At 44.4% G+C, this 27,056-nt stretch overlaps 1 protein-coding gene across 2 annotated transcripts in view; it reads right to left on the bottom strand.

Annotated features, from left to right (window-relative positions):
* Positions 1-24,928, bottom strand: part of NCOA6 (nuclear receptor coactivator 6) — a 43,108-nt gene extending 18,180 nt beyond the window's left edge. Inside the window, exons 1-10 of one of the 2 annotated variants that reach the window (XM_034066615.1) lie at positions 24,894-24,928; positions 17,117-17,218; positions 11,921-12,073; positions 11,542-11,816; positions 9,602-9,757; positions 8,925-9,047; positions 7,618-7,746; positions 6,088-6,903; positions 3,140-3,286; positions 1,098-2,217 (exon numbers count right to left, since the gene is read on the bottom strand). In XM_034066615.1, the coding sequence (XP_033922506.1) occupies positions 1,098-2,217; positions 3,140-3,286; positions 6,088-6,903; positions 7,618-7,746; positions 8,925-9,047; positions 9,602-9,757; positions 11,542-11,776 (2,726 nt within the window). In that variant the 5' untranslated portion in view covers positions 11,777-11,816; positions 11,921-12,073; positions 17,117-17,218; positions 24,894-24,928. The remainder of the gene's footprint in view (positions 1-1,097; positions 2,218-3,139; positions 3,287-6,087; positions 6,904-7,617; positions 7,747-8,924; positions 9,048-9,601; positions 9,758-11,541; positions 11,817-11,920; positions 12,074-17,116; positions 17,219-24,893) is intronic. The other variant, XM_034066614.1, reaches the window with a different exon arrangement.
* Positions 24,929-27,056: the final 2,128 nt, after the last annotated feature.

The raw sequence follows: 27,056 nt of genomic DNA, 5'->3' as shown, positions 1-27,056 counted from the left end.
TAAACTTCAGGTTAAGAACTTACAATGATTATTCAAAGGAATGGGACTGGTGGAACCACAGCCACACCAGTAACTTAATGTGCCATTGCTACCTCATTTGTTTTTAACAATTTAACTTTGAAATTTGGGTTCTAATTTGCTGTGCAAAGTTTTTCCTTTTTTTTTTGTAAAGCAAAGTGGAAACAACCCCCAGATGTTCCATCACATGGAGTCCAGTCAATGCCCCTGTGGCTCATCTGCAGCAGATGAGTGATTAAGAGTTAGTAATGCAGAGTAATTAGATAGAGCAGCTCTGCCTTTACCATTTCAGCTGAATAATGGTAGAGCAGCAACAGTCTACCACCCTGTGCTGATATTAACAGACTCTCAACAGCAAAAAGCCACATGATAGCTGGCAAATAGAGAATATGCTGGCCAAAAAGGAACAAAGAGATTCAGCAATCTCATTCCACTAAATGAGTACATTCATTCATTATCTCTCAATATTACCTATTTGCCTCTTCCCTCTCAAGAGCTGTGGGTTTTTTTCCTTCCTAATCTCTCCTGCACCAGGAAGATCAGCACTGCTGGGCTTTGTTATCCTCATATCCAGAAAGTACTGGATTCTTCCCTCTGAATTCTAGTTGCAGCTTCAACTAAAAGAGAAGTCCAGCCCAATTCCAGGCATAAAAATGTCAGGATATAAATATAATTCAGCAAACAACCCCCCAAAAATCTCTATTGCACATATTATATGGAGGTTTCTAATTCTTCTGAAAGTACTTCCCAACCTTTGATTACGGCTGTCAGACTGCTTACAAAAGGCAGTCCCCTCTTCCAAGGAGACACCATCGGCCACATCCTACACTTCCTTTACCCAGTAAATGTAAGGAATGGTGCTTATCTAACTGAGGATGTTTGTATGGGTTTTTTAAGTCTTGAACGAGCTTTCCAGTGGCAGACTTGCCAGTGGGTTATCATTCAACTCTTGCAAGAAATTGCTAGAATATGAAATAATACAGGTCCTTTCTTACCCCATATTTGCTGAAAAAATATTGATAAGTTGCCTGTGGAGCTTCCCTATGCCCCTTAGAAAAACAATGTAATAATAAACCTACGTTGTTTGCTCTAGCTGTTGATTATTTTTCTTCTTCCTTGGAGGCTTCTTCTTCTTTGGCTTGTTGGCATTCTGATTATTTTGTTTGTTGTTCACGCCAAAGTGTCCTGCTGATATATCACTTTGCAGAAGGTTAACCAAGAGTGGACTTGTGAGTGTAACATCTTTATTGACAGGAAAAACAGGATTTTGCCCACAGGAAATCTGATTCCCATTTGGCGTTCCACTAAACCCCGTATTGAAAGGCAGCCCATGGCCGGAGAAATGACTCCCTGAAGAGTTGTTGTTTCCTTGCATTGCTTGCATATGAGAAGGCACCATGTTTGGCTGCTGCACAGGGACATCAGGTAACATCTGGGTCAAGTTCACATCATTATTTGTTGTAGTAGCAGTATCCCCAAGTTGCTGAGATATATGAGGACCAGGTCCAGTGGGTCTTAACACTTGCCCTTGAATTCCCATAACCTGAGAAGGATTACCATTCACAGGGCCTTGCTGTGCCATCATCTGCCCAGTGAACTGCACCATGTTTCCTTGCATGTTTGGGGTTGGTCCTCTCATCAGTTGAGCTGGCCCCGTCATAACATTGGACTGGCTTTGAGTACTAAAAGGCTGTTTATTTCCTTGCATCTGAGTGGTCATCATCTGTTCCATCATTGGATTTTGCTGTAACAAGACCTGGCCCTGAGGTCCCATCATTTGATTGTGTGTAGACATCATCTGTTGTCCCTGCTGGGGAATCATCTGTTTGGGTGGGGTCATCCTTTGGGGAGAAGGACCAAGATTTTGGTTTTGTGGTGCCACCATCATTTGGCCTTGCGGCATGAGCTGAGTTCGAGAAAGTATCATCTGGTTTTGAGGGTTCATTGATCCCTGAGCCTGAATGTTTACCATCTGTCCTTGAGAGGATACAATTTGCTGGTGCATTCCCATAAGCTGAGACTGTGGTCCTTGCTGAGGCTGTCCCTGTATGTTTCCCATGTTAACTTGTGGCACCCCACTAGCACCCGCCTGCTGGTTGTTCATATTTCCATGAAGTCCCATTAGATTGGTCTGCATCATATTTGGTGGGCCATGTGGTGCTTGCATCTGATTTTGGGGAGGTCCAGATCCTTGGGCACCTTAAAACAGAATAAATAATTGCCAGTAAGAAACTGTTTGGAGCACTACAACCACAACTCCAACATTGATTTCCTCCCTTTTCCAGAGAACTGGAATATCTGACATATTTGCAGCCTCCTGATGCAATGTTTGATGCTACAGATACATATTAGTAGTTAAAACAGATCACCATACTTTTCAGAGTAAACACTTAGACCAGTACTTCCCATGTACCCCACTGCAGAAGACATATCAGACATTTAATCAGTTGTTATCTGTAGGTAAGTTTGACAATCTTGCATAATATCACCTAACACAACACAGTAATTCCTAACCAAAATAAGCTCCAAACTTTGAGGTTGTTTTATAATGGGTTAAAGAATAAACACACATGGAGTACTAATGAAATGAAATTATCAGGGTATCCATAATCCAGACAAAAGTCTAATAACTGAATTGTTAAATGGAGGCCTTTGGGAACTAAAGATTTCAAATGTACAGGACTAAGTAAGTAGACTTCTAAAAGAGCTAATAATATTTTCAAAGCAGAACAAGACTATGTTGTTGTTCTACTTCTAAGATAATAACACTCTCTTTTCTCCAGACAAGTTCTTTTTGTGTTACATCTTTATTACCCTCATTGAATGGAAGCAGCACTTTCAATTGAATGGAAGTAGCACTTGACATTCCAGGGCTACTTCCATTCAATTTCTTAATCCTGGATCCTAGTACCACAGTCTTAATCAATAACAGTTGGGTTGTTTGATAAATTTGAGCAGCCTCCTCCTTTTCTTCTCCTCATTTAGCAACCCAGAATGCCTCTGCAGCCCCAAGGAGCTAACTCCCTATCAGTGACAAGAGTTTAATGTCTTGGTATCTATGTTACACAAGTAAAGGTGCAATTTTCTACATAAAGAACTGAGGAACCCAGTTCAGACAGACCTGTGTGCTGCACATTTTGGCTGGTCTGCAGCTGCGGTGCACCGCTGTTCACTGCCGGAGCTGGAGCTGTGGAAGGCACCTGACCTTGCAGGAAGTTCTGGTTGGCCTGGCCTGCAGGGAACCCTGGCGGGAGGCGCTTGGGCATTCCTGAACACAAAAGGTTTCTTATTAGTAAGTATGGAAAACGGGAAGAAAAAGAACAGAAAATCTATAACTGGAGTATGATGGAAGAATACCTTTGAGTCTGTACTGTCATGTTACAGGTTTAGGCAGAAAGTGCGCTTTGCCAATAGACAAAACCACTGAAGGCATTTAAAGTTCTTATCTGTGCAATAATTCTGCCTAGCAAGCTACTATGACTCAGCTCAAACTGTAATTTGGGTACAAAACTTACCCCACAGAGAAGGTAGAAAGTATTCATGTTTGACTTTTTAGAAACTAGAAATTAAGGGAAGAGTTTGCTGTTTTCTTCTCTACTGCATCTCAGCTCTAAATCAGGCCCTTAACTTACTGCGTGTATGCAAACACAAGTAACTGGTGTTTCTGTTACAGTGATGTGCTCCTCTCAACAACTCTCACCGTAACACATCAGGTACATGCTCCTTAGCAGTCCTTTGCACTGCTGCTGTGTGTACGCATCCTCACAGTAACTTCTCAACCCCAGAATGGGCTGAGCAACTTCATGAGACAGCAGCAGGTCCACAGTCCACAGTGACTGCTCATTCAAATAGCCCTGCTATTCCTACTGGCAAAAGAAGTAATTCTGTCAGGCTCCTACTTGGCACTTTGACATATCTAAATGTCACCACTGCCCTGGGACAGAGAAGAAAACTTTCCCTCTACCTACCAACGTGAGCAGCAGCATAAATGGATTTAACAGAACCTATTTCTTTTGAATTCACTGTCGAATAGATGATGCCACAGACCTAGAAGTAACCCTGTCCTTCCTTATTTTTCTGACCCACAATACACTGCCAGAATTTGACTTTGGTTCCTTTTACAGTTACAGCTTTCTAGCACACCTACTTGTATTGCTTGTGTTAATTAATCTGGTCTTAGGTTTGTCGTTAATATTTCAACATAATTAAGTTTACAGATCAAACAACCAACTATGTAACATACGCTTCTTGAAGCATCACATCACTGGGATCTAGTTTTAGTTCTCCTCAACTTTTAGGAATGTTTTATACATAGGAATGCTTGAACTGAGAATAAAGAAGCATTAACTTGGCCTATTCCCTATCTAGTATAAACTTGGGTCTGCTGAATGAACTAGGTGAAATGGAAGGAGTTTGAATGTATTCATTTACACCAAACCTTTAAAGGCAAGATGGCTTAAAACCTGAAAGCACCATTAATTACATCTTGATTAACACATAAATTACAGCAAGGAACGAGCATGCACAGAAGCCAGGCAAAAGCCTCAGCAAGTGGAAGCAACACAGCTTTGCTGAAACCAGCAGAATCCTGTCTTTTCAGAGCATATGAGGACATAGTGCACAGGAGGATTCCTGTCTTTAGCAATAAGATCCCACAGTGAGACCAAATAATGTACCTTGATAGCTTATTTGGGGTATCATTTTTAACTCAAAAAAGTAGGGTTTTGTTTGTAGTAGGTTTACTTAGAAAGGAAGAATGCTGAGGTTATACTATCTAGAGGTCATGGCTACGCTACCTAGAGGAAATGATTCCTGATGGAGACACATGGCTGATGAGGTGTAGGGAATTGTGGCTATAATAAATAATAAATAACTGCTTCCAGATGGAGACAAGATAAGATATGCCAAGTATAGGGCACTGGCAGAGCCTAAGAACAGTCTGGAAGAGGAGAACCTTGAAACTGAGACAATTCATCTGAATTCAAATGAAACTCATGGTACAAACAGTGAAAACAAGAAGCTTGTCCAGATGAGCAGACCAAGAAACAGGTATTGCTTACAGCTTTTTGGACAGATTTCAGATATACAGTGTGAGAATACAAGACAGAAGAATATATATAAATATATGTGTGTGTAGGTGGGCAAAGAATATGGCTTATATTCTCATAGAAAGAAAATATTTCAGAGGCTTAAGCAAGAGCTTATGTATGTGTATCTGAGAGCAGCCATCCAAGAGAAAGATGAACAAGAGTGAGCAGAGAGAAGTGATACAAGTATGGCACAGAACTACAAAGAGCTACAGGGGAAAAAAACACCAAGGACACAAAAGAGATCTTGGGACTGACAAATGAAATTCACTGTTAGAGAAGAATTCTAGGAGTGGTAAGGAAAAGACATAAGTGTGGAGGTCCAAAGAGAAAACTAAAGACAACACAAGCAAAGGGGATGTTAAAACATCCCTTGACCTCTTAATTTTAGAACAAGGAGTACAACAGCATGGCAATAATAGCTCTCTCCTCTTTTATATTGGAAGAATGAGATGACAAATAAAGACAGAGTCAAGAAGAAACATCCACAACTTAGGAAGATGCAAAATAATGCCTCACTTCTTTAGCAGAAAATGTAAATGGTGACAGAGGAAGCTGAAGAGAGAATCTTCACTTGTTCTTAATACACTCTTGTTCTCAAAAATCTTCCTCCCCTCACCCTCTGCAATTAGCCCCAAGCTAAACCAAAACTCCCCACACCATCCCTGAATAGCCTGAATCTGCTTAAAAGCAACAGAAGAATTGTCAAGGTGATAACTGGCAGTCTTAACCAGCAACTGCATTCAGCAATTTCCTTCTGTTGTAGCCCAGAGTCTACATTCAGGTTATCATAGTGACACTGCCTGATAGAGACAGGTACCAGAAAGAAGTGATGCTGATGCCGCATCACCCACAGCCACTGTATACTCAACCTATGCCTTTATTCTGTCCTTCAAAGGATCCTCTCAAAACTAACAGCAACACCAGTTCTAGCCATTTCATGTTTCTTTTTAAAATAAATGAAGGTCTCAGTACTTCTTACCTCCTAAACCAGGGTGTAAACCTTGTGGAGCTTGGTTTTGCTGCTGCATCACCATGAAGTTGGGGGGTACGTTCCCCTGTTGCACCATAGGATTACGACTAGGAGAACTGACAGGCTGCTGAAATCCCTGGGGAAGCGTGCTACTCTGGGGAGGCCTTGGTCCCATCTGCTGCTGTGGCTGGTTAACTGTTGGAGATGAGGCAGGAGATCCCTGCTGGAAGGAGGAGGGAGAGGATGCAGGAGACTTGTTGGTCAGGTGGGGTTGTTGTAGTGGCGTAGGAACCCGTGAGGGCCCTCCCTGAAGGCTTTTCATTTGAGGAGCAGTAAACTGGCCAGGATTGTTCATTTGGGGAAAATTTGAGTGAGCCTGGGAAGCTTGTTGGCTTCCAAAAGGATATGGAGGTGGAGGATGAGTAGGAGTTTGCACTGTTGCTAGAGATGGTCTTGCTTGAAGTTGCTGCTGCATTTGTCCAGGCAATGGGGCCTTTTTCCAACCCTGGTTTACTGTCAATGTACCCAGTGCTCCCTGGGTTGGAGGAGGCTGAAGCGCTCCAGAAGGAAGCTGATTCCAGCCAGGAGGAACTGGAACCTGTGCTGGTGAAGTAAATGAAGGTCGAATACCCTGCTGTGGCTGCTGATGTGGCTGGGGAGGACGTGTCTGCAACTGCGTCTGCTGCTGTAGCTGCTGAAAGTTGGCTGAGTTCATCTGCCTGTTTACAGGAACTGACTGCATTGAATGGAGCTGGGGAGCTAAAGATCCAGATGGATGATTTTGCTGCTGGATATTTAGCCCAGATAAGAGTGGGTCCATTGCATCTATTAAAATAGCAAAGAAAAGTAAAAAAAAAATAACCTACTGTAGACAAAACCCTCCCCAAAATGCAAGAGAGTAAATGGTTTGCTTGCATTTGCTTACTCTGCATAAACACTCATGCTCCAGCGTTCCAATTTTGCCAATAAACAGAATAAGCAATGCTCTGAAAGTTTTCAACATGTTTGGGAATCCTGAGAAGCCAGGACTTATCAATTTATAACCTCTACAATAATGCATGATAGCTCCACAGCACTTCTTACTACAGTCTAATGTAAGCCTTCTATATCCTTAGAATCATAAACTCACAGAAGAGTTGGAAGGGACCCTTAAGGATCGTTGAGTGCAACTCCCTGCAGGATTACCTAAAACTGAACCATTTGCTTCCTACTGGAGACATCCAACTCATTCACACAATCCTCTTACCTTCATTTAAACATAAAGCTCGGTCACAACAGTTCTACTGTAAAAATACCATACTCAAAGCATTTGAACAACCCACCAAGCAAGCCGGGATGTAACAGGCACCCAAACTGACACACTTGACCAGATTAATGGGGACAGGGAAGGTTCCACAGAAAGAGTAACACTCAGAAAGGGCAGGGGAAATACTCTAGGACAATCCTGGAGTACTCCTGTGAGCCCACACTCATGCCTGTGTGCTGAAAATAAGAATTCAAGAACATTTTCAGGTCAGGATTGTGGCTAAATTTTACCACCTGGCTGTGAGGAAGGCCGAGGTGTTCTTGGCTGCAGCTCAGCACTAGCACCACTTGCCACCATAGAGGAGGGCACATTTCCACCCTGGGACATCATGACAGCTGCTGCACTGCTCATTCTTATCAGACCTTAAAAGATAAAGATAAAAATTATCAAGTCTTGAATTATTTTGCATACAGAAGATTTATAGGTTATTTTTAGAAGAAAAAAAAATATATTTGTTAATAAAGCATTTCTTGTTTGTCCAAAATAACCCGAGGACACATAATTTCTGTTTGAAAGCTTAGATTTCCCTGGTATAAAACAAACAAGGTCATGATGAAACTTTTCCTTTGGCAAAAAAAGCTTTCAAGGGGTTATAGATGGAAACACTGTAGACTCATGAATTATATGAGTCTGACTTGCCACTAAAGTCAGCAAGTGACAAGATTGTATCAAAGTTATACACATACTAAGGGTTTTGTATAACCTGATAGTAGAAAGTAACTGAGGAGGTGTGAGAGAGAAAATTTACCATGTTTCACTTCCCCAGGCTGCTACTTTACAGAATGGTTTATACTGTTGACCTGTTGGGTACATGGTTGTTACAATTATACTGTTTACATCCATACTGTTGACCTGCAGGCAGGACCCAAAGCTCATGATGATCACAGTGAAGAGCAGCTGCTCTCAAAGTAAATCTTTCTTTAAATGTTTTACATTGCCTGTCAAGCACAATGATTTCACTGCTGTTTAATCAGCCTTCTACAGAGGCAAAATGTTCTTTTCATTCCTTCTCATCAGCAGCCACACAAAAAGTTTATGAGAAAATAAAGGGAGACTAACAACGACTGTGTCCTCTCCTCATAATTATAATGGATTTAATCTAAAATAGTTTATTATTGCACACTGAATAAAGGCTTATGTTTAACCTCATAACAGAAAACTGGGATAATTTGTGCACATTCTGAAGTATCCTCGCCTGTGGTAAGAGGGCTGGAACTAGATGATCTTAGGGTCTCTTCCAACCCTAACCATTCTGATTCTATGAATTCACTTACTAGATTCTTCTGCTTTAACAGTCTTTATGTAAAAAAAAACCCAAAACCAAATCCCAAACCAGTGCTTGTGGGACAAAATGCAGCTGACTAGTTTACATAAAGCAGGACATGGTCTGACAGTACAGAAAGAAGAACTCTCATTCATTAAAATGGCAACTAATTCTCCAAACAACAGTTGCTATAACCAATGGAATTTTATGATTAGCTTGGTAACAAATTCCAAAGTGATAAAGCTAAACAAGTGAGAACCAAAGGGATTCATTTACCTTGTCCCCCTTGCATGGGAAACCCCGTTTCCATTCGCACCGAGTTGCTTGCTCCCAGGGGTCCGTTGATTCGGACATCCTGGCTTCTGTTCTGAGCTAAAGCTAAATTGATAGCACCTTCCCCTAAAAGTAATGCACAGTTTGGGTGAACTGAATGACACACAGAAAAGCAGAATACAGAGAACAGATTTTATCTGCAAGGCACATTTTAGGAGGACAGTTACGCATCACATTACACTTCTTTTCTGGATTTCAATTGTAAAAAAAAAAGCAAGACCATGAAAAGTATTAAATGCCCTTGGTTTCAGCCTGAGTGTGCTATTGGACAGCTGTGCAGAATGGATATTTTAACTGCGAAATCCACTGAAAACCGGTTTTGAGAAAGCTTCCTATGAAACAATTAGGAGAAAATAAAATGAATTTGGCACATTTGCTAGCTAATACTTAAAGACCATTTTTCAGGGGGTTTCCTGATGCTCAGAGCATGTTCAACTCTCATTTTTATTATTAATCCTGTTCTTGAAAGGATAAAAGCCTTGAGCCACCTTTCCACTGCAGCCACTCTCCAAATGACTACATTAGAAGGTTTACAAGATTAACCAAGCACACAGAATCACTTCTTGAGTATACTGACATTTTAGCTTACTGCCTCTGCAAGCAGATGAGCTGTGAAATACCTTCAATTTGAACTGAGAGAATTCCCAGGTCACGAAGCTGTTGGTTATTATTCTGAGCCAGAATTCGCAGCCGCTCGGCAGCTTCCCGGGGTATATTGAAGGTGACACGGACACTGTTCCAAGGCTCGATCTTCTGCAGTTTTAACTTGTTGGATTCTTGAAAGAAGAACGGTCAGAGTCAGAGCAAAGGCAGTTTTCAATGCATACGACGAAATAACTTGGGGAAAAAGCACAACTGAAAACATGGAAACGATTATTTGGCTTTGAAAATGATGAGTGGTTAATCTCAGGTACAGGAGGTATCTCCAGCACAGGCAGACAGTGAGTGATGCTGCCAAATCACTTCAGGTATCTTCCAAAAATCAGCAATATGAAAACTACCCAACTGATACCCAACAGCCAACACAAGCACTTGATAACATCACTCAAAGGCTGTGGATAAACTACTCTGGAAAGATATAAAAATACCTAATGAAACTGATTTAGTTAATCCATTAGTGATGTAGATGGATGAGTGACAGAACTGACTACAAGAATGAAATCCTCATTCTGGAAATACATGCTCTAAAAATGGTTGTGAAACCAGGATTTCCTTAATTTCTACCACATTATTTAGTTTTTCTGAATAAATGTGTTTAATCCACTGAAAAAGGAACATATTAAAGTCATTCGGAATACTAACTTGCAGGTTTTCCGAGCACTTTTTCCACAAATTAACATTTCAATGTAGACGCAGTTGGTTTAAAAGTCCCAGGTAAAATTAGCAAAAAGGCATGGCACTCATGTCGGATGCACTTCTCTGAAGTGGCAGCTAACTAAATTACTGCTACAAAACGCACTTAAGGATGATTAAAAACATTCTCCTAACATAGGTTTATAATCTTCCAGTTTCTAGCTTGCTGAAAAGGAAATCCTTTAGAAAACAGTAAGCATTGGCCCAAAGTTTAATCAGCCAGTTCTCCCACTGGAACATCACATTTACTAAGAGTTTGCTAACCATTTCATTCTGAAGCATGTGTCATTTAAGAATGCAAATAACTCACTCCTGTTTTGGAATCCCTTGTCCTTAACTAATTCATCAAGTCCCTTCTGCTGCTACAGAAATTATATTATTAAATGTAATCCTCTTTCAACCCATAACATATTTTTGGCTGGAAACATGACAGGAATAGTTGTGAAAGTTCCAAACCATCACAATGCTGCACCCTTATTAAGGGAGGCTGTCTATTAGGGAAGATGGTACTTGAGCAAGCAAGACCACACAACTGAGCAGCTCTAAGTAATCACTGTAAGACTCTTTGTAAAGATACTCAGGTAGTGGACAGATGTCTTTGTCCAGATCTAGATATGCTGGTGGAAGATGTTATTGTCCCAAAAGCCTGTTATCAATCACTAGCTACATAACCCCAGAGCTCAGTGGGTGCACAGGGGTATATGACAGCACTCCATGTCCCCCATCAGAAAACAGAAGTCAGGTAGGTATGTCAGTGTAGCAGCAAAGGGACAGTAATGTCTTGAACTGACACAGTTACCTGAGAGTGGACCTACTCACAGATGAAAAGCAGTGGTTTAAATTGCATGGGTTTGGTAGTAAAAAACATCTTGGGTGTGGACAAGCCTGGTTTCACTTGACTATAACACAACATGTGCAATGAAGGGAAATAAAACAGAAAAAATGCAAACAAATTAAGCATGGGAATGGAACAGGAATAAATGAACTCACTAATGAAATCAGTCTTAAACAACAAAACAGCTGCAGAAACTTGTACTCTGTGTCTCTGAGAACAGCTCCCAAATGCATCAACAACAATAACCCCAACAAATCCTATTACAAACTAAATAACCCGAAAATAATATAACCCATTTACTTTGTGCAGGCACCCTGACTACACAAATAAACATTTTGAGAACAGCTGAAGAACAAGAAGAAAGTACTTTACCCATGTGTAAAAGGCCAGGCACATTCTCCAGTATGATATCTAGTTTCTGCTCAAAGTCTCTGTCACCTATATTTCCTTTAAAAGCTACAAAGATCGTGGAATCCTCAGGAGCAGCCTCGTGTTTCAGTTCATCTTCCTCCAGTCCTGAATCAAAATCCACCTCTAAGTCTTCCATAGCTGAGGAGTACAAGGAGGCATATGTATCCTTTAAGTTAGGTAGACCATCCAAAACCATCGTTTCCAACAAAGGGAGCCTGTCAGACGTTCAGATGATGCTTGGTATGAAAAAAAAAGAATTATAATAAGTGTAACAGTAAGTGTCTAAAGACATTAACAACAGCTTTCAATAGCTCACAAGATAAATGATGGAAAAACCTACCAGGTGACCCAGTGCTAGGGTATGCAAGACAAACTGTGTCACTTTGAAAATGGGGGCCATGGCAGTATCCGAGCTGTTTGTCCACTAGAACAAACAGAAGTGGTTTCCTCACAGAATCCTGCTGCACGTGACTTGAGAAGTATTCCAGTTGACCTAAGTGACAGGTAGAAAGAAAGGTAGAGGGATAAAAAATAGCACAACCAAAAAATCAATTACATTCATCTCCATATGGTCCAGAGGACAAGCAAGCACCTGGTACCAGTTCTGCAGTGCCTGACTGGCAGGCAGCTGTAAGACTCACAGCACAACTTTCACTATAGAAAGACAGGAAAAACTAACAAATTTAATTTTAGGGACTGCAAATGCAATAGAACTCCTCTGTCCAGCAGAGCAATAGGAATGCTGTAGCACATTTTTACCAGGAGAAATTCAGCATTTGACAAATACTTTACTCACATCCAGGGAAATCTCAGGTATACTATGGCTTCTTTCTAAAAGACTGTAAAGATGTTGGTGTTTTCAGCTGCTTATGCACATTACAACCTGAAATTTGCTCCTTCTGGGCTAGCCCACAACTCCCCTCATGTCCTGTTGAGCTTGGACAAGAATGAATTCAGTAAATCAAGTCATACACACCTGATGGGTTTTTACTTTCTAAGATGTGTAGCTTTTGCAATACATTTTACTTGGCATGATGATAGTAATCTAAGATGTTATGTGTGCAGAAGCACAACCTATGATAAAAGTTATCCCTACATCTACGGTGAGCAATGTTTAGTTAAGATACACATTTTCCCACTCCACCACAAGCCGTTACAAGGGCGCTCACTCCTCCAGATGAGACATCCATCCTCACACTCAGAGCTTCATAAGCACTGATTAAAGATTAAAACCATGTCAAAACCAAAAAAGGGACCTATTCCTGACCACCACTGTCAAAAGCAAATCAATTCAGCAGCCAGGACTGTCAGGACCTCATAACTCCAAAGCTGTCAGTATTCAGCTCAACCCATCCAAACGATTCAATGTGGGACAAAATCCCCTTGAACAGGATACAGCCTGGGATTTTGGCAGTAGTTCAAGCTCCCAACACAAAGCAAAACCGTAACTCTGAGATTAAAGGTGAGCTGCAGATATCGGCCAGAAAACAGCCTTTTTTAATAAAAATACATAACTATGTTAGACAAGCTTAGATTCAACTCCACATTGTTGGCACACTTGCATCAAGTTGCTGAAGGGACAGTATTACGACTCGGAAGTCACAAAATACCCTCAGCTTTTGGTCATGTCTCTATGCCTCTAGGAAGTCTAAAATCACTTACTGTGATTTTACATAATACATCTTTTTGTGCTCCTTTGCAACCCTACACTCTAGGCAGGCTAAATGGCATTAATGAATAATCACCTGTTTTACATATAGTTACTTTCTTCATACTGCAGCATCAGGCCTTCATCCCCAAACACGACATGGATTAACTAAGCTGATTTTGTCTCACAAGCAACACAAAGTAAGTAGAAATGTTTCACAGCCACTGATCATTTCCATGGTGCTTTCATAAGTTACTCATTACCATGGAAATTTTAATGATGTGGAATAGAGATAAAAATTGAAAACATTCATTACTGGGTGAATATGGAGACAAATCTTTTAGACCCCAAACTCTTTGATGCTCTGGGGTCTGTATCTACATTACAGGTATGAATGTTCAGCACCTCCATTAAGGTCCATGTCAGGTGCCCAGAAAACAGAAATTACAATTAATAAGCACCTGTAAAAAGCTGTTTTAATTGATTTTCAAACTAATTTTTTGGACAGGGCATTTCCTTACCAAACCAAAACTGGCTTTACACCAGCCAGGAGAGAATCCCTTCTCCTGCATTCTTACATCATTCATTACACATACACTGACTTCAGACAGAAAGATGCTGGGAGTCCTACACAGTCTTTTTAATGACACAACTATTCTGCACCCTGTGAAACACAAGCACTGTATTTTGAAGAAAATTCCATAGAAAACTATTTATCTGAAAAATCCTGAGTAAGATTTTCATGGAGAGAAATCTCAGCTCCATGTGTTCCAACACCTAAGAGCTCCAGGCTCTTACCTATTGAGAAAGCACAACTACTTAGAGGGGATGGGATGTTCCACCTGCAGCAAGAAACACGAGGACTCCTGACAATCCCTGACACCAAAGAAATACCGATTTCTCTGTAAGAAGACAAACATTTCAAATCTTTTTCTGAACAGAAGTTTCTGAAGGATCCATCTCTGTGAAAGAGCAGAAGTCACCCAGACTGCTTAAACCATAGTTTTAAAGACTCCATGAAAATGCTGCAGCTTAGACCACATTCCACCAACCTCACCCCAACATGACAAAATCTGTCAGGATTTATTGACATTATGGCCTTTCCTGACCACTATTAAAACAGAGCTTACTAAATCCCAAAGGACCACAGGTCTTGTTTCACTTGACTTAGGAAATCACAGAAGTGCAGAAAAAGCTTGAGTTAAGGGGAAAAAAACCTCCAAGATTGAGCTTTAAATTTTCCTTTCTGGACAAGAACACGTTACTACAGCTACCTTTGCATTTTTCATTCATATGATACTAAGGGTCTCTCTTGCATCCATCCTCCCTCTCTCCCTCTCAAACACACACAGTTTAGTCTCTTCCTATACTCAGGTGTAATTTATCTCAAGTATGACAGGAGCAAATAATGATTTGTGAAAGCTTCCTCCTCAGGCAGAGCACAGCACGCCATCCATCTGAAACCAGATGAATCCCAGCTGCATCCCTCGCCCTAACTAATTCTCTAATCTCCTGCTTCTAGGGTTGACTTCCATAAATCAGGAGCCAGCGAATGACCATAATCAGCGTGTACCTCTGCTCAACACTCTTCCACATAAACACAGAAAGCCATTAGCAGAAGCACACACAGGTAAAACTCTGGTTGATTAACAGTTCCTGTGAACTAGATGCACCCCCAGGGGGATGTAGAGTACCCCTGAAGAGTAAGAACCATACTCAAATTGATCTGCATAACAGCACATTTCATGCACTTGAGCACTCATGCTCATGTGGCAGCACAAACAGGTCTCTGAACATCATCCTCCATTCACAAAACACGTGTGGCCTCCTTCCTGCCTCTGGACCCTCTTGCTTTAGAGTTTCCAACTTAGTATTTCCCATTACACAGCCACTTCTGGAAACCCAGAGCAAACCCAGTGCTACCACGTGGCAACCGCCTGCCCATGAACCTGGTCTGGGGCAGGCTATGGCAGCAGGAAAAGTTATGCCTGTTTATTATATAAAGTTGGTCTTGTTCAGTATAGCCTAATATTAAAAATACATTACTGAAGGCAGAAAGGTGGTGATAAGAAGCCAGGTAACAGATCAGCAACCAGAATGCACCTGCACTATTATATGGGGGCAGGGGGTGGCAGGGGCAGCTCATGAAGATCAGAGTGTCCAAACCAAAGGACATCAGGCCCGTTCTGGGCTTTGGGACCCTGGAGCTCCCAGGTACACTTGGTATATAGATAAACCCAACTAATTTAGTTGGGTTTAGACCAACTAAAATGCGCAAGATGAATTCTTACATGTCTTGCACCATTCAATGATTCTATGGATACTCCCCCAAGGAAGAATTCATGTAGGAAACAACAATGCTACAGCCCAGGTCCGTGCTGATAGACAGCTGGGTCCCAGCACACCCCACAGGGAACCCAGAAGCCATGTGTCATGCCATGTGTTGTCCCCACCAACAGCCCTACAGGAAAAGGAAGCCTGCACAGCAAATCCAGTGCCATGTGATCAGCAATACTTGGAAAATCCTGTCAAGTCCCTGCGAGAGACAGGATTAAGGCAAATTCTGTAATGTCCAGTTGTCACTAGCTGGGGAGCAGCTGAACATGGGAAAGCCAGCAGGCTCTGGAGTGTCAGCACCACCACATGGAAGTGCTGGTCTCTGGGGTTAAAAAAGACAAAGAAAGGGAAAAATCAAACAGGTGTCTTGGTATCCCCATTCCAAGTTCCACTCAACTGATCCAAACATTAGGTTACGTCCATTTGTTTCTTACACAGAACTTGATAACTTTTGTGTTGCTTTCTTCTAACCATTGCACTACACAAAGAGAGTAAAGCAAAACAAGGCTTGGTGTAACAGCTTGTCAGAGGTTTTCTGTGACACAGCCTATTGATTTACCAGCTGTTTATGCATTTCAAGCAACTCAGAACAAACACTTTCACAACTGATGTCACACTAAAACATGCACCCTCTCAAAACAAATATGCAGGGAGCCCAATTAGATAAAAAGTACTAAAATCCTGCTCTATGCCTGAAAAGGTACTCTTCAAAATCACATAAAACACTGGAAAGGGTGAGAGCAGAAGGAAGGATGGGCTGATGTCCTTCACTAGCAAATGGCAGGAGTTAGCACTGAGCAAGGTCCTCATCCTCACACTGGCCAGTATTTAGAGCTGCAACAGGGGAGAGAATGCAAAAACAGCCTAGAGATGAGACTGCAGTCAAGTCCCTTGGAGAGTCCAGAACTGACAGTGAGAAGAAAAAGCCTTTGATAGCAGTGACAACATAATTTCCCAGGTGTATTGTCCTAATACAACTGTTTCAATTGCTTTGTTGCCTAGCCTGGGGGTCCTAGTTACACCTGACAAAGGAATAAATTTATAAACACACAACCGTTCTATGACACGAAGACTAAAATGACTAATTGTTTTGGGCAAAAATACACCCAAAAGACTTTTAAAGACATTCTCCATTCGTGTCACATTGTTACACAAGGAGATTAAATAAGGTTAAGAATCTCTGTTAGAATACAAAAGAATACTCCCTGCCCATGGTAAGGGGTTGAACTAGATGATCTTTAAGGTCCTTTCCAACCCAAACCAATCTATGGTAACATCTAAAAATAAACTTAAACATGCAGTAAAATTTCCTCTGACAAAACTTAGTAATCTGGAACTCCAAATATTGGCATTAAAGGGGGATAACACCATGAAACATAGTCTTAGCTGTGGCAAATGCCCGTAACCCCCTATGGCAGACTGAGAAGTCTGGAGCCAGCCCTTCAAACACACACAAACATTAGAGGCCAGGACCTATTAGCAGGACAGTTGGGAGGAGATTATACACAGAACAAGAGCTATTCAGATACATCATATGCTTATCTTACCTACCAAAAGAAAACCACAGCTTCAGTACTTCGTGGCATGCAACAGGTCTTCAGGTAATTCCAGACTGGCGAACATGGTTGAACAGCAACTCCCAGAAATGTAATCCTGAAAGAAAACCATCACTTTTCATCAGAAAATGACATAAAGTAACAAAAATACTGAATATCATTAAATATCACAAATGATTTTTAAGATGAAGTTTTGCACCAAATCCAACTCTCTGCTTAGTACATGTTACTATATTCAAATATTAACAGCAAAAACTGAGGATCTGGAAAAATCAAGCTTTCATGACAGGCAAAAGATGGAATACTCCCTTTGGCTAGAAATGACATTTTAATCTTCTAAACAGGCCAAGTTTTATCTACCATAATGTATTCCTTTAAGTCAAGATAAACTCTTCTAGATTGAATTAATCTTCAGAAAAGAGAAGCTGTCACAACTAGGATGCACTTCAGCTCATCTTAAGTGGGCGCCTAAAGCGGCTCAGGTTAAGCTCCCTCCAAGAAACACGTTATGAGCACGCAAAACCATCTCAGACAGACATTTTTATTGTAGGTGGCCAACAAAGCGAGCTGAACCCAGCCCCAGAACCTGCTCCTGTTCACAGTCTCATCAAGTTGCACTCAAACCACTCAGGGTAATGAAAACGCAGCAGTAAAGCTAATGGCTGAAGTGAAAACAAAACACCGCCCCTCAAATCAACAGGAGTTCTAGTAACATCTCTGGTTTTCAAGCAATTTTACTGCTAATGTGCCAGCCTGCTCCTTAGTGGGGAAGGGAACTACCCAAAATCAAACTGGGGAAGCAGAAGAGGGAAAAAGACTCAAAGATGGAGCAGAAATTTGCTATCTTCTATCTAGACAACAAAGTAAAATCACTTTAAAAGCCTTAGCACTGTGCCACAGCCTCTGCACTTCCACCAGTCCAACAACTTGAAGGGACGGAAGCAGCACTCACAGCAAATCAGGTCATATATGCTTATATATGCTTTGCAGCTCTTTTAGTAGCCATTTACGACTTTTCAATCTCTGGTATCTTCTTGTATTTCTAAACAGGCACTCTAATTCAAAAAGCGGTATAAAGCATAGTACCAAGTGGAAGATACGAGCAGCTTAATCATAAGCAGCAGATTTGCTGTTTGCAGCAGCAGATAAACCTGCCTAAACACCATGACCAGACACAGAGCGGACAAGCAAAACCAAAACCCAGAATCTGAAATGTTAATATCATTTACAAAATGATTTTATGTGGAAAATCACATTTCATAGCAGATACTGCATTACTTCTATTTTTTCACCCTTTTTATAAAATGATGTTCCACAGACTATTTTAGACAGCCTAAAACTGAGTCATGTAACAACTGGCTGGTTGCCTCCAAAGCTGTGTTAAGAGCTCATGCCAAAGGACAGTCCTTACTTGCCCAGTAAAAGCTGCTTAAAAGAAGGCCTCAAAGCTGACAGAACTCAGCCCCATTCAAATCATCCGTGCCCTGGCAAGGCTGGGCTAAGAGGCAAGTCTTACTGAAGGGTGATTAACTGGAGGCAAAAACCATCTGAACTCTTTGGTGCAAGGAACTGAGGGGGGATGTGTTCCTCCAAATCTCCATTCCGAGAGAGAAGTGGAGGTGAGTACCCTCACCACAGTGATGCTCTGTGGACATCCACTGGCTCCAGATAAGAGGCAGGCAGCCCTAGCAAGCTCCAGGAAGAAACAGGATGGTAAGCCCAGGCTATGGGAAAGAACAACAAGCTGCTGCTTGTCTCCACCTATGTGACAATACCAAACCTGGTTAAGGGAAATAACTAATCAACATTAGTACATTAACTGCAACTCTCATTACAGTAAGTTATCTGATAGAGACCTTCAAAATGCCCTCAAGCACAAAACACCTAAAGCCAAGTATATCCGACAAGGAGAAAATTACAGTTTGTAATGCACATGACCTTTTGCAGTGGTATCTTGATGTATTTTGACAGCAGGTTTAGAGGAATACTGGTTTGTTGAAACCCCACAACTTCTGCCAAGCTGCAATGGACACGTCTCCACTGAGCCATTAATTTTTATTTCAACAGAATTTGGCTGACAAGATCATCAGGGTTACTTTAAAAAGCAAGATGGTAACTCCAGAATGAGCTTCAACTGCAGCCCTGCTAGCAATGGAGAAACCCCCACTTGCAGCAGCCCAGATATCAACACCAGAAGGCCACCAGCCTTCTCCCCATGTCACAAGTTACCTTGAAATCAGCAGTTTTTGGAAGCTGTAGCCTACAGGGTGTAAAATTTGACCAATCATCAGCTGAATTGTTAATTTCATGTGTTAAGGATATTTCCATTTGGAAGCAATACACCATAGCTGGTAACAGACGAGTACTACATAGAGCTTCACAGTATGTAACCTTTCACAAAGACCCCTCAATGCAATCAGTGAACAAGTAAAATGAGATACTACTTGAAATCAGATGCATCTTGACAGGAAACTCTGTTTTATCTCGCCTTCTAAAGGCTGAGAAAACTCCTTTTTGAGAAGCAATCAATTCATTGTTTGTGTTGCAACAAGGTTTTCATTTGAAGCTGAACTTAACCACTACCAAACCTTGCTGGGCATGCCCCACAGGCACTCCATCACCACCAAGTTCTCTCCCTGAGCTTCAGAAATGCTCCTACAACCAGCCCAGGTGTTCTTGTGATTATTAGTTCTGAACTGCGGTTTGTCTGAGAAATTGCACTGCTTGTTTTCTGCAGTTATTTCTCTTATTGGTAATAAAAGACTAGGAAATTTCAATACAATTAAAAAAATCTTTAGATGTTAAAATATGAATATTTAAGCTAAAACAAACAGCTTAAAAGTAATTCCTTTGGTGTTCGACACCCGATAATGAAACTGTTTCCCCTGACCACAACATCTTCATGTAACACAAGCAGGTATAGCTTTTGCTAAAAATCACGCTTGTTCTGAGAGTTTCCTGATTCCATAAAAACATGCAGCTTATTTTGTGCTGCTCTGGGCTTTTGGAAGAATCACATTTCAAAAGTGTTACTTATTGCCCCTGCTGCTCTTAATCACTGATCAACATTGCACCTTCTGGTAAAACTAGGATGCAACAGAACTAGACAGCAATGCGTGCTTGCAGGGGTGGGAAGAGCACCCTCAAAACCCCAGGAAGGAACACTTTCCAGTGCTGCAGCCAGAACATGAGGTGCCATTTCTTGTCCAGTACTACTGTTAACTGAGCCTCACTAGAAGACCTGGCTTTTTTTGCCAGGTTTTGCCTTGGGAGGTTCTGTTCCTACAGCCATAGTCCCAAGAACTCCACCTTCTTGCTCCTCAAGTTCTCTGGGAAGGAGACCTGCCAGAATTGCCAATACAACCCTTGGATCTCACCTCTCACGTGCTCTCCATTCACTGCAGCGAAAAAATATGTCACTACGGACACTAAACCTTTGAATTTATCAGGAAGCAAGGCAGAAATAACTCCTCATGTTTTCCTTGTGTCATCCAGCAAGGAGGGAGGCTTGCGAGCATGCGCCTACACACATGTATGAGCAGACGGAGGCTTAGTCCAATCTTTGTAAGTGCTATCCAGAAACCATGATGGGAAACCCAATCTCACACCAGATGTGCAACCCTTTGGATCAGCTTGAGTTTTAAGAGAACAAAAATTATAACATTAAAATGATATGTATAGGACTTGGAAAATTCAATTGCGTGCATCTTTTGGTGGGAATAACTAAATCAATCCCCTTTCCTCCATCAAACCTAATGCTCAGGCTCCCACATAAGCAACTCAGTATAAGCAATTCCTTGTCCCAGATTAGCAGTTGACATGTTGACAAATTACTTTAGACAAGGCACCATTCATTATTCCAACTTTTCAAGTTTTGTACAGATCTGATCCCAATCCCCGTGTAGGGCTATGCTCCAAGAACACTCATTCTAGCTGGAGAAGCAGCAACTGTCCTCTTGGTTACCAAAAGACAACAGCTTTCACAAGCTGTGGTGTCCCCTGCATGCATCCCCCCATCACACGAGACCAGACCCACCGTGACAAGCACTGGTTGCCTTTCTTTTTTCCCCAAGAACATAAGGAAGGGTTCTTTACTGTGGCACAACCTCAAGGCTACAAAAGATACGTGACAGAATTCACTTCTTCCTTCTATTTTTAACTAGGACAATAGCCATTTTTGATCAGTTATTCAGAGCACAGGCAGGATGCTGTTGACAGCCCCAGTGACAGAGTACACACTGGGTGAAAAATGACCCCCCAATACCCAATGGACTGAGAGAAATCCCAGGCTCCAAGGCCTCTGGAAAACTTTCACTATTATCCTCCTGTGTAATCCAAAACTCAGATGCACTTTCAACTGCAACAGCATCACTGGAAAGACTTTTTCTTTCCTTCTGATTAGCCAGGACACTACACATAGGACAAGAAACTAGGTAAGTTTCAAACACCAGCTTATGTCAATCCTTCAACAATCAGTATATATGAACTAAGGAACACACTGACTACATGGCCAAAATGTTCAGGTCCTGCTCAAGAACATCAGTGATCTGCTCTGGAAGGGACATCATGGCAATGTCAAGACAAAACATACAGTATCCAGTTCCAGCAAAGTAAAGGCAAGTTGGTCACCTGGATGACACGTGGAAAACATCTCACCTGGAGTTTGAGGATGCATCTTCCCTGCCTCAAGTCCATGTCATGTAGGATTATTTCTCCTTCCACTTTTGCTGCTTAACTTCTCCCAGTACAACACATGCTCTCCCATTACTTCTGCTCTGGCCCAGCATTAGGGAACAAGTTTATGCTTGAACACAGTATTTGCAATACATGTGGTTAAGTCCTGCTGGTCAATGGTCTGCACACCACCAGGCATTCTCCTCACTGCACCTTCCTTACACCACAGCACTGGTATTTATCACAGAGACCCCATGACCCAGCAGGTTAAGGGAAGGGATTCTTCTCCTTTATTCTGCTCTCAGAAGACTCCACCAGGCGGGCTGCATTTGGCTCTAGGGCTCCCAATACAAGAAAGATGTGGACCTACTCAAGCAAGTCTAGAGGAGGCCAGGGAGATGCTCTGGAGGCAGGCTGCGAGCTGGGCTGGTTCAGCCTGGAGAAGAGAAGGCTCATAAAGGGGAGACCTTAAAGTAGCTCCAGTGCCTAAAGGAGCTACAGGAAACCTGGAGAGGGGCTTTGGGCAAGGGCCTGTAGGGACAGGCCAAGGGGAATGGCTTTAACCTGCCAGAGGGAAGATTTAGGTTAGATATTATTAAGAAATTCTTTATTGTGAGGGTGCTGAGGCGCTGGCATAGGGTGCCCAGAGAAGCTGTGGCTGCCCCATCCCTGGCAGTGTTCAAGGCCAGGCTGGACACAGGGGCTTGGAGCAGCTGCTCCAGTGGAAGGGGTCCCTGCCTGTGGCAGGGGATTGAAACTGAATGAGCTTTAAGGTCCCTTCCAACCCAGTCTGTGATTCTATGACTCTGAATCAGACACCCCTCATGCCTCCTGCCCATCAGAGGTACACAAGCAACCTATAAAATCTCACTGTCGGCAATGCAAACCGACACAGCCACAAAAACTCTTCAACATCTTTAGCAGCACCCCCCTGCCACCACAAACCAATTTAGTATGTCTATGTAACTTGGCTGTAACTACAGCTTCCATCAATATGGTATCAGAAAATATGAAATTATTGCCACTGAAAAGTGAAAACAACGACAATTTAGTGACGCTCAGGGGAAGGCTGCATTTCTCAAGTTTCCACACACAGAGCTGGTTTTCACTTCAAGGAAACACCTATTCTTTTACTAGAATAATGTAAAATTACTGCATCAGTTGGAAGCCTGTTGTAAACCATGGCTCCCTCTAAGCCCTACGGAAGAACAGGCTTTCTGGAGACAGTGGTAGGAGAGCACTGCTGGGAGCTCTCCCAGCCAAAATCTGAGACCTAATGGAATACCTTTCCATAGGTCCAAAATACTCAAAAATGTCATTTCCCAATAGAGGATCAGATTTGTGTGCAGCCTCACCCACAGTGATTTTGTTTCTTCTCGCAGAAGAGTCAAGATACAGCACTACTGTGAAAGCCTTCCTGGTAAAGGCAGTTAACTCTCACAGGAGGCCATATGGCTCAAGGAATATTTGAGGAATACATGAATTGCCAGCAAACACCATGATGGATCACTGTAGAACCACAGAAACAGAGAACAGAAATGACCTTAAAGCTCATCCAGTTTCAATCCCCTGTCACGGACAGGGACCCCTTCCACTAGAGTAGATTGTTCCAAGCCCCTGTGTCCAGCCTGGCCTTGAGCACTGCCAGGGATGGGGCAGCCACAGCTTCTCTGGGCACCCTGTGCCAGCGCCTCAGCACCCTCACAGTAAAGAATTTCTTAATAATATCTAACCTAAATCTTCCCTCTGGCAGGTTAAAGCCATTCCCCCTTGTCCTGTCCCTACAGGCCCTTGCCAAAATCCTTCTCCAGATTTCTTGCAGGTAGCTCCCTTAATCCTGAGGCTTGTCAATGCAGCCACTCTGGACATGTGCCTTGAGACCTTTGTTTCTCTCCCCACCAGACACACAGAAAAGCCAGGAACACTTCCTGTAACTGGAAAAGAGCTGCTAAAGCCAAAAAATTGTGGTTATTGTGCTTGGCGACCTTTTATGAAAACGCAAAGTGTGTTCTCTTGAGCTTGTTTTCTCATACGGAAACACTGGAAGATGCATTAGCTAAGGAACCAGCCAGAAAGCCTACGACACACATTAACTACAAACACCAACGAGGCACTGGTTGTCCTCTAATAAAATTCAAATGAGACAGGATTTGGTGCAGTTCTCAGCTCGGGGCACGAACACAGGCGTGCGTGTGCGGAAGCCGAGGGGTTCTGAACAGACAAAGCTCACCACGACGCTACAGCTCGCAGCTTTCAGAACCACACCGAGGTAGCGACAGAAAAGCTCCTGGCTTCCCACTCCCTGAAGGAATCGGAACCCCGAGGGGCTCTAGAAGTAGGTGCAGAAATCAAGCCGAAGGAACGACGTGCGCAGCCTTCCTCCGGCTGCGTTAGAGCCACCGAGGAACTCAAACAAAAGCCTGGCTTCAGGGAAACGTCAACGCGTTGTCGCTGACATCGTACAAAGACGTCAAACGCCCGCGTGAGGTCAGGGCTGAGAAACTACAATCAGAAACAGTGTCCTAAGCCCAAAGCCGCTCCCGCTGCTGACAGGCCCCCGGTGCCTGCCCGCGGCCGGCCCGGCAGCGCTGCCCTCCCCGGGAACCGAGCGCTGCCCTCAGCACGGCGGCCCAGCGCCCCTCTCCTCGACCGCGGGCCTGTCTCCGGCTCTAACAGGTCGCGGCAGAGGCCGCGATCCAACCTCAGGGGGAGCCGGGACCGGTCCCACAGCCCTCGGCGGGGCAGCTCCGTCCAGCAGCAGGGGGCAGGCTGCAGGCCGCGGCCGGGCGGGCTCACCGGGCACTGGGGCCCAGGCCTCGGCCCCCGCTGCCCGCTGACACGCTCCCCACGGGCCCCAGCAGCCCCCAGCTCCTCGCGGCCTCGCATCCCGGCCCGAGCCCGCTCCGCTCCCCGGCCAGGCCCGGCTGCCCCTTCCCGCCGCGCCGCCCGGCCTGCTTGGTGCCCGGGCCGCCGCCAGCCCCGGCTCCGCCGGGTGCCGCTTCCGCCCCTCTGTTCGTGTCACGCCCGCCGCCGCCGCCGGGTCCCCGCGCCCCCTGGGCCGGCGGAAAGGCCCTGCCGAGAGCCCGCCCCGCCCTCACCTGGCGCTGCCGCCGCCGCCGCTGTTGGTGCCGCCGCCGCCTCCGCCACGGCCGCCGCGAGGAGAGCGGGGCCGCCTCGGCCAGCGGGGCCCTCGGGGTCGGTGTCGCGGACGGGCAGGAGCGGGGCGGGAGGGGAGCGGAGCGGGGGGAGGGGGGGGGTGTCGCGCTCGGCCCGGGGACACCGGGACACCCAGCGCCGCTCCGCCGCCGCCTCCCTCCGCCGCCGCGGCACGTGACCCGCGCCGCCCGCGCGCGCCTGCGTCCGAGCGCGCGGAGCCGGGGAGCCGTGAGGGGCGGGGGGGGGGGGGGGGGGGGAGCGGTCGGTGTGAGCCCGTACCCGGGCACCGGCTCCCGGTACCGGAGCAGCGCAGCCCCCCGGCGGGGAGCGCCCCTTGGGCCCGCCCCGGGAGCGGCCCCGCTGGACCCTCCTTCCCGCACGGTGGGAGCGCGGTCCGGCCGGTCCTGCCGCCTGAGGAGAGCCCCAGGGGCTGCGGGGCGAGCGGGCGCTTCCGAGGCGAATGAAGAGCGTTTCCTGGACGAGTTCCGCACAAAACAGTAATTAAAGCGTTTATAGGGAATTGCTGGGGAAAGAGGTTCGTAATTCAGAGGAGTTTTACCAGAGGAACTCTGGAAGGAGGGCTCGGGCTTCGTAAGGAGGCATGAATTGGACTGCACTTTGTGTTGCGCTGGGGAGGGGGGAAAGAAGCCGCAGAGGGACCGGACACAGCCTCAGTACTGGGCTTTAATTAAAAGCCTATTTACCTGGTTACCACACAGGCCCAGTGGGCAGTGCTTGCTGCCTAGAGACCCCTCGGCACACGGGGGGTCCTCCCAGAACAGAGCACTGAGCCCTCGGCTCCCCTCTTCCCACAAGCCTTTATTAATACAAGAAGCAATAAATGAGCGTACAAAGGCGGTGCCACTGCACAAATGTCTGTTTTCCTCTCTGCTTTAGGCAGAAACCTGTTACCTGGCAGTGGTTAAGGACAGCAAACACATGGCAATGCCTGCTTCAGGCTCGTAAGAGAACCAGGAGTCCTTTGTGAGGAAAATAAAGGCTTTGGTCCTGCAGAAATACCTTATGGGTCAGTTCTGGTGGCTCCAGCCCTCCCAGCCAAACTGGGTGCTCATCCCAGATCACTGTGGGATGAACAACGCGGAAAGAGGAAAATGGGGTTTTATTCTGTAAAACCTTGTCAATAGGATGATCCCCAGCTCATTTGTCACTATAGCTCACCACACACACATCTCCTTTTGCAAACTGCTGTAGCAATGCATTCCACAAAAGGACCCAAAACGATGAACATCATGGTTAGTATATGACTTACCTTAATGATTAAATGCTGTTGGTGTGTGAGAAGCTGTGAGCAGATTGCGTGTTTCCTCTGCATTTGCAGCTCTAAAGCTCCCTGCTGGCAGATGAGCACTGAGCTTCTCTTCACCAAAGGATCATTCCCTTGGTGCCTTTTCCTGCTCTTTACCAGTTTCTGGGGCAGGGACCCTCTTGCCAACACCTCCCTGTTGCATTATGGATGGAGAAAAGCCCTTCCCCAGACCCCAGGAGACCCGCAGAGGGGTCAGAGGAGGTGACAGGGTGTCAGTCGCAGGGGTGGTAATGAGGAACATTCCCCATATCCAACTGTCTGTCGGGGAGTTTCTGTCTGCATCAGTGTGGATATTCCCCACTCGGCCTTAACCTGCTCCCATCAGAAACAGACTGGAAACACAGGAAGCCTAGAGAATAGCTCTTCAGTACCTGAGAATTACCTTTCCCTCCTCCTTCCCTTCATGCTTTCATCTGTTTCAGGAGACCTTTCTGTACCAAGCTGCATTCAGCTTCCTCCTCTGCCTGCCTTCACCAAAAGCCTCCTGTGTTTCCCATTCTGGCACAGTTAGATCCGAGTGTGGCTTCCAGAAAATCCCCGTGTTTCCCACCAGCTGCTGTGTGTGTTTTGCAAGGTCATCCTTCGGGGTTTCCCCACAGAGCCCGGGTCCATCCTGTGTAACATTTCTAGGTCTTGAGGGCCTTTGTACACCGTGATCAAGATGAGATTTGGGGGGATCAATCTATCCCGTCAGTCTGTGTTTGTGGAGCCCCTCCATAAGCAGACCCCGATTTGATTTGGTTTTGATTCTGAAGCTTTGCTGCAAAACAAATGACAC

This window comes from Melopsittacus undulatus, chromosome 10, assembly GCF_012275295.1.
Source record: "Melopsittacus undulatus isolate bMelUnd1 chromosome 10, bMelUnd1.mat.Z, whole genome shotgun sequence".
Lineage (NCBI taxonomy): Eukaryota > Metazoa > Chordata > Aves > Psittaciformes > Psittaculidae > Melopsittacus > Melopsittacus undulatus.
This window is presented reverse-complemented; position numbering and strand designations above follow the sequence as displayed.